The 7392-nt window shown below is 39.6% G+C and overlaps 1 protein-coding gene across 2 annotated transcripts; it reads left to right on the forward strand.

Moving 5' to 3' along the window:
* The first annotated feature begins 2785 nt into the window (after positions 1 to 2785).
* tmed2 (transmembrane p24 trafficking protein 2) lies at positions 2786 to 5012 on the forward strand. Of its 2 annotated transcripts, XM_020082400.2 has the most exons (5): positions 2793 to 3142; positions 3690 to 3882; positions 4069 to 4086; positions 4402 to 4509; positions 4599 to 5012. In XM_020082400.2, exons 1-5 carry the CDS (start codon positions 2963 to 2965, stop codon positions 4721 to 4723), a joined length of 624 nt encoding a protein of 207 aa, XP_019937959.1. In that variant the 5' UTR covers positions 2793 to 2962; the 3' UTR covers positions 4724 to 5012. The 2 variants fall into 2 exon arrangements, with proteins under 2 accessions (XP_019937960.1, XP_019937959.1); XM_020082401.2 differs by lacking the exon at positions 4069 to 4086 and having other exon boundaries at positions 2786 to 3142.
* Positions 5013 to 7392: the final 2380 nt, after the last annotated feature.

Consider the following 7392-nt stretch of genomic DNA (forward strand, 5'->3'; position numbering starts at 1 on the left):
AAACAGACCCCCCCGCGCATGCGCATCACAAGAGCTTATTAATAAAGCGATATTTTAAAGAGGCCGCACAGATTCCACCCGATCACAGTATCGATCACCGATAACAAATATTCACCTCAGCTTCAACCCTGCACTGATGACACCTCTCACTCATCTTGTTTTTCTCTTGGAGGGACTTTTGCTATTTAAACCTTTTTAATTGTGTTTTTCTATTCGTTGTTTTACGTGTAAATTAAAACAAAATAATGATCCTGCTTTTTTTTTAACCATCAAATGACAGGGATCCTCTGGCAAACATTTTATATAAAAGAATCCTAGTGGGGATTTTTCACTAGTCTGTGATCATATGAATTGGTGTTTTCTTTACCCTAGAATAGATTTTTTATATTTAAGTTCTTTATATTTACATCAGGAGCAGGTCCTCTCTATGGAGGCCGCCATGTTTTTTTACAGCAGCCCAAACTGGACAAACTAAACACCTTTTGAGTTTCTATGACAACTGAAGTCTGTCATGTTTGGAAGGAGAGGGCGAGGTGAGGGGTGTTCATCTGCAACATGCAACTTCACCACTAGATGTCACTCAATTCTACACACTGAACCTTTAATCCATGTTACTTTACTTTAGTATAATTTACTATGTCCTATGTTTTTACTGCTTGTTTTTATCTTCTTAATTTTAATATATCTTTTACTATCTTAATTGTATTTCCTTTTCTATTATCAAATGCTTTGGTACCATCCAAATTTTTAATTCATTTAACATCCTATGTTTTGGAAATCAGATATGAAGCACTTTGAACTGCATTCAATTTATTTGAAAGGAACAATATAGATTAAGTTGGATTGTTTGATTGATATAGACAAAATCAAGAAATGTAAATAAGACCTGAAAACATAAGCTTGGGCACTGAAGAGGATGTCCAGGCTCATCTTTTAAAGAAGACAACATCTTAAACAATCTCCTTATTCATTAGGGGTAGAAAAAAAACTTTAAAATCTGTGGGCATAACAAACTAGTTTAGCCTAGTTGTTCTCCTCAATCCCTGACTCGATGAAATGACAGCTGCCACAGTTCCAGTTTCCATCGCAAATGCAGGTTGTGCTAAGTAGTTGTGACATGTAGCTGTGGTACTGTCAGTGAATTATCAATGTACCAGCGCCCGCTGCAGACAGCTGCCACAGTGTGGGGATTCACTACAGCACGACTCAGCAGGGAAAAGACTGGTGACACTTGTGACATGTTTGCCTGATGCTGACAATGACATGCTCTCATGCAGTGGAATACAAATGTTCTCTGGCAAAGTTTAATCTTGCAGTTGTGCCATTTTGTGAGCAGTAGTTATCTTCTTCTATTGTTTGTTAAATGGGCCTTTTTAACTGCAGACAGAGGGAAAAGCACAAGTGTAAATAAGAAAATGATCGTTTCAGGGCCGTGGGATTTCTTCACGCCGACTCACTGAACAGAGCCAGTTGGTGTTATCTGTAACACCTGTGCTGTTCCTACGATGACATGTCAAAAATGTCCGCTGTGAAAAAGGCCTGTGGCTCATTCTGTATCTCCCAACTGTATTTCAGGTTATGTTAACTAGTGCACTGGTGTTTCCCCCCCCCTCTCTATTTTTATGTAGTCATTAGGGTAATAGTTTAAACGGCCCAGGCAGACAAAAGTAAGAATGTTGTTTTGTCTAAGGATCATTTTATAACCATTATCATGCCAGCAGCCTTAATTGTAAAACACAGATGTAATCTCTTTTGTTGTATTAAGGTTGTATTTGGGGGTCCTGTATTTTCAATGAAGCATGTCTGAGCTGCTAGTTTTTAACTATAGATAATCTAGATTCATCTATCATAGCTTCAGTCTGTCAATAACATTATTACTATAAATATCTTGGCATCTGCATTGACGAGAATCTGACTTTTGTTGTTGTCAAAGCTGAGAATGAAACTGGGATTTCTTCTTGGAGATAGTTATGGGGCATACCATCGCCAATTGTACAGAAAAAACTGGTCTCCCTGCTCTTTCAGTGAAGAGGGACCAGCATTCATTTATTTTTAGGTAAAAGCTATTTTACAAAAGCCCTCCCCCTCCCCCATATCTCTGACCTGCTGTCCTGGAATGATGGTAGTCACTTCACCTGATCACAAACATGGTTTACCCTGCAGGTTCCCAAAAAATCCATACACAGCTAGGAAAATCTTCTTTTACTGTATTCCACACACTTGGAATAGACTTCACCAGAACTTCAAGCTGAATTCATTAATACTGTTGACACAATTAATCGATTGATGAATTAAACAACATTATTTGCTTACAATGCTTTTAAATTTTACAAATGGATTTCTTTGTATTTTATTTACTCTTTTTGAATCATACATTTTTACTTTTTAATATGTCTTTTATTCTATTTTCAATATATTTGCATCGGTGTAACCATGTATTATCTTGCTGTTTGAATTAAAATGTGTTATATTCCCTGTATTGTTGTGTCTCAGGTATTGAGGTATATGTCTTAGGGTTCCACCTCAACATGATAGATAGATAGATAGATAGATAGATAGATAGATAGATAGATAGATAGATAGATAGATAGATAGATAGATAGATAGATAGATAGATAGATAGATAGATAGATAGATAGATAGAAGTGAGGTTTTAAAATAAATAACTGATGATGATTTTTGGATATAGAAATGATCTTCAGTGTTTTATATCCACGCACCTTGATGGTCTAACTCAAAGTGTGCAGGTTGAGGTTGAGGTTGATTGACAGGTCCTGCGCCCTCTGAAGTTTGTCCCTCGCCGGCTGCTGTTTAAACCCGTACGTGGCAGTCACAGAGCGGTGCAGCGCAGCCGGAGCGGCTCGTACTCACTCGTACAACCCGACTTCCTGCACTCCCGCAGGAGATACTGAGGCGAGGATTGCCTCGATACCGCCAGACTCACCTCCTCACCACTAGAACCATGTTTACCCTGTCGGAGCTCGTTGTTTTGCTGGCCGTCCTGTCTGCCACCGCGTCCGGCTACTTCGTTAGCATAGACGCCCATGCCGACGAGTGCTTCTACGAGCGGGTCAACTCCGGCACCAAGATGGGCCTCATGTTTGAGGTCGCCGAGGGAGGCTTCCTGGACATTGACGTTGAGGTGAGACATGTCGCTGAGATACCAAACCACCGCCATGACGTCGGGAGAGAAATCTTCATTTGTAAACACAACTCAATGGGTGAATCGCAAGGCCTGTGCTAACGTTAGCGGTTAGCTGCCTGCGTTACGTCTACTGAACACCTGTGATGCCCATGCTTATCGCTTTTAACTCACGAGTAGCATTTTAATTCCACGGATGAATTACTTCAGAGATGTTTTATCCGTTTTCTGTTATGGATCGAGTGGCACAGACCACTAAATAATTTAAAAGCTATACAGGAAGTGCAGTGTTAGCATGCTACCGGCTGAGTCCTGCTAGCAATAGCTAATCACATAGCCAGCAAAGATGCTTGAGCTCGTAATACACCGTGGGGTGAGATATTCCCTCTGCTCTTTTGATTTGTGGTCTGTGGAAACATCCACGCGCTCCGTGCAGTGAACTCGGACGCAGCACATGTCTGCGGCCATATGTTGTCAACAGTCCTGTCACGCTGTTAATGATCTGCCCTAATGCAGCGCTGTGTTTTCACACATGCCCCCTCTCCAGATAACAGGGCCTGATGGAAAGCAGATTTACAAAGGCGACAGAGAGTCCAGCGGCAAGTACTCGGTGGCAGCCCACATGGACGGGACTTACAAGTTCTGCTTCAGCAACAAGATGTCAACCATGACACCCAAGATTGTCATGTTCACCATTGATATTGGAGAGGCACCTAAAGGCCAAGACATGGAGACAGAAGGTACGTGGTTATTACTGAATATGTCTGCAGAAGAGCTTAAGAAATTGAATTGCATGTGTCCCACATCCTTTCACTAGATGGCTCCAGCGAAATGTTTCTCTCTGTCTTCTGCTGGTTTTTATCTTGTTCAACAACATATCTCCCTTCTTGTGACTTTATTTTGGACACCTTTCCCCCACTTTTTAGGTGGTGACAACTGGGATGGTAGGGCACAGGGCAGGCTATGACTTTTGAGTTTGCGATGCACTGCAGAGATTTCTTTAACCAGTGTTATTTCCATAGCGTAAACTAATATTGTGCAGTACTACTACTTGTAATCAAGCTGCTGTGATGCTTGTGAATGGTTTGACTATTTGCACAATGAGGAAAGTATATGATCTATGAAGTGTCTGATGGGACAGCATCACCCGTCACATGTCCCCAAGTGTGATGCATGTATTGCATACCCTGTGCATGTAGTTTGTGCACACAAATGTTCGCGTGACCTATTACTGACGCATTAACTTTTTCCGGTTTCAGCCCACCAAAACAAACTGGAGGAGATGATCAACGAGCTGGCGGTTGCTATGACAGCTGTAAAGCATGAGCAGGAGTACATGGAGGTCCGCGAGAGGATACACAGAGCAAGTAAGGGCTGATCCAGGAGAGTGTACAGAAAGTGTACTGTGTTAATTCAAGTGTGTAAAATCACAAATGTTCTTTTCGTCTCCCTCTAGTCAACGACAACACAAACAGCAGAGTGGTGCTGTGGTCGTTCTTCGAGGCTCTGGTTCTGGTGGCGATGACGCTTGGACAGATTTACTATCTGAAGAGATTTTTCGAAGTGCGGCGGGTGGTGTAGTGTGATGAAATGATCTCTCTGTGTCCTCCACTGTTTTCTCCAACACCAAGACAGTTATTTACACTCTGGAAATGAGACTGTCAGTTTGAGTAAAGCCCACAAATGATTGGATCTCAGATGTTTTTGTTGTCCTGTTACCCATTTGCTTCCTTCTGTAAAAATGTAATAATGTTTGGAGTGAATGACCAAAAGGTTCACTAGGTTTTTTTGTTATTTGTTTGTTTAACTGACTATTTTCCCCCAGTATTGTTTCATAATTATAAATAAATACCAATCACAAGCCAGAACAGTTTGGCCTGTATGAAGTACTGTAAGGCTCATAAATTTAAGTGAAGGCAGTCACATGAGAAATACATAGAAATGCACAAAAGTGGACATGCATGTGTGGAGTCACCACAGGAGAATGTGCCCTTATTTAGATTTAACTGGGATACTTTTCAAACACTAAAAAGGACAAACGTGTAAAGAGTTTCCATTAGTTCACTGTCTGAGATGTTGGGGGCTTTGTTTTCAATATCTAAGCCAAGTCAGACAATGTACTGAACATTGTGTTACTGCTCTCAAACAACAAATTGCACTCCTTAACAATTTGTCTAAATAACCTGAAGGATTTATATTTCAGATGGTCTTTAAGGGAAAATGTGCAGCTTCTAGCTCTGTCTGTTGATTCATAGTGATCCGTGCCACGGGGGGGCTTCAGTGGACATCCTTTGTAGGGGAATGGCTTGAGTCCCTACGTAGTTCAGAAAAAGGCAACAGGCCTGAAAGGTCACAAGTCCATGTAATATTCAAAAAGTTAAACTTTTAAACTGCGATTTAGCAGCAAAAGCAGAGACCAGGTGGGATTCCATCTGAATTACTTGGGCTGAAACTCCAAAACAAAGTGGAGAGGAATACAGAAATACATGTTATGTTTTGATTGAGGCTGGCTTGGTGGGCGGGGGGGGGTGGGTCATCTATTGACTGCTGTGTGCTTTAGTCGCTTCTACTATAGTTAGAATGTTGGGGTCTCGGATTTTAAATTATAAGATTGTATACAATTTTGGACATTTTAATTTAGTTCTCTTTTCTGTAGCATATCCAGTGACATGCGATGGTTTTGATGATGCCTTTAAAATGATTTTTCCTTCCTCATACAAAGTAAAATGCTTCTGTCCAAGGCAATTCATATCTAGCAAACAGCCTCAGCACCGAAGGCTTAGCATGTTACTGAATATGCTCCAGTTTTGTATTTAAAAAACCATCCTTGGTGAGCTCAGGCAGGTAAACTGCTCTACAGTCTCTCCTTTTTGTGATTCCAACAAAATCTGATTAATGGATCTGTGCAAATGTAGAATGATTGTGGAAAATTCCCCAGGTTTCATAATAAAGCCAATATTCTGTACAATTACTCAAATGTCTTTGTAAACAAGTGGAAACTGCTAAAAAGTTTGACCACAAATCATCCAATTCAGCAGCTCAATTTCTTTGCTATAATCACTGGAGCAAAACCATTGTTTATGTTATTAGTTTTACCTACTATGAAAAGTCAATGTCTGCTGTGAAAAAAGTCAATCATGTGAACTCATTTAGAATCAAGATCACTGTAACAATGTGTGAATGACAGAACAGCAACATACAGAAGTTTCTACCTGTATAGTTGAAAATAAATTTGCAACTGTATGTGCTGGAAAATGTTCCATAAGGAAAGCAACTTGGTGAAAACGTATTCATTTTTATGAGAACGGGAGGAGGTGAAGAAAGAAATGATTTTTACTCAGCACACTGCTCTGGCTGCAAGCAGATTATTGTATCACCCCTGTGTGTGTGTGTGTGTGTGTGTGTGTGTGTGTGTGTCAATAACTCAACAACCCATGGACAGATTTTCACGTGAAAATGTTTCTGTATTCCCAGTGATAAACTTTTGGAGCTAATTGGACAAAGGTTAAGGTAAAAAAAAAAAAAAGAAGATAATATTTGAGGTATCCCTGCATCCTAAAAGACTAAAGACACAACCTATATCTTGATCTATATTGATCCAGGCATAATTCAAAACGGTCTCACAGTAACATTAAGGGTTTTAAACAGACTTTACATAGACGTACAAAAGCTAGCACATATAAGGTTTTGATATTTTTAATGCCAGGGGTGGAAGAACTAGAAGAAGTGTTGAAGTAGTTTTTAGCCCCAAAATTTTAGGTTGAAGTACTCACCAGGCACATTTCTGCCTATATTATATTAATACGTTTTAATCAGTGATGCTTTAATTTATACATCACTTAAATGTTAAAGTTGGTAAAGGTTGAGCTGATTTTAATAATTTATCGGCTTAATCAAGCAATATTAGATACGTATCGGTCGATTGTAGTTTGAATTATTGATCCGAATATATAACTTTAAATAGAATCAGCAGATATGTAAAATAATAATGACCGAATAATACATAAATAAATGTAGTAGAGTAAAAAGTACAATATGTTCCAATACAGAAGAATAAATCAAGTAAAGTACAAGTACATCAAAATTCTACTTAAATACAGCAAATATACGTATGCAGGACTTTCACATGATGGGTAGTGTGTGTACTTCTACTTCTACCTGAATATAACATAAAGGTAAAGAAAGAAGGTAACACGTGTATGCGGAACTGAACTATACGCGGAACTATACTCGCCTTTGCGCTTCAGTTC

The sequence above is a fragment of the Paralichthys olivaceus genome, chromosome 18 (genome assembly GCF_024713975.1).
Source record: "Paralichthys olivaceus isolate ysfri-2021 chromosome 18, ASM2471397v2, whole genome shotgun sequence".
NCBI classification, from domain to species: domain Eukaryota; kingdom Metazoa; phylum Chordata; class Actinopteri; order Pleuronectiformes; family Paralichthyidae; genus Paralichthys; species Paralichthys olivaceus.

Bases quoted from the DNA above. Each gene is read 5' to 3' on its own strand.
- tmed2 (XM_020082400.2), top strand. From the start codon at position 2,963: ATGTTTACCCTGTCGGAGCTCGTTGTTTTGCTGGCCGTCCTGTCTGCC. The intron at 3,143-3,689 runs GTGAGACATGTC...CCCCCTCTCCAG, and splicing joins TCCTGGACATTGACGTTGAG to ATAACAGGGCCTGATGGAAA. The intron at 4,510-4,598 runs GTAAGGGCTGAT...GTCTCCCTCTAG, and splicing joins CGAGAGGATACACAGAGCAA to TCAACGACAACACAAACAGC.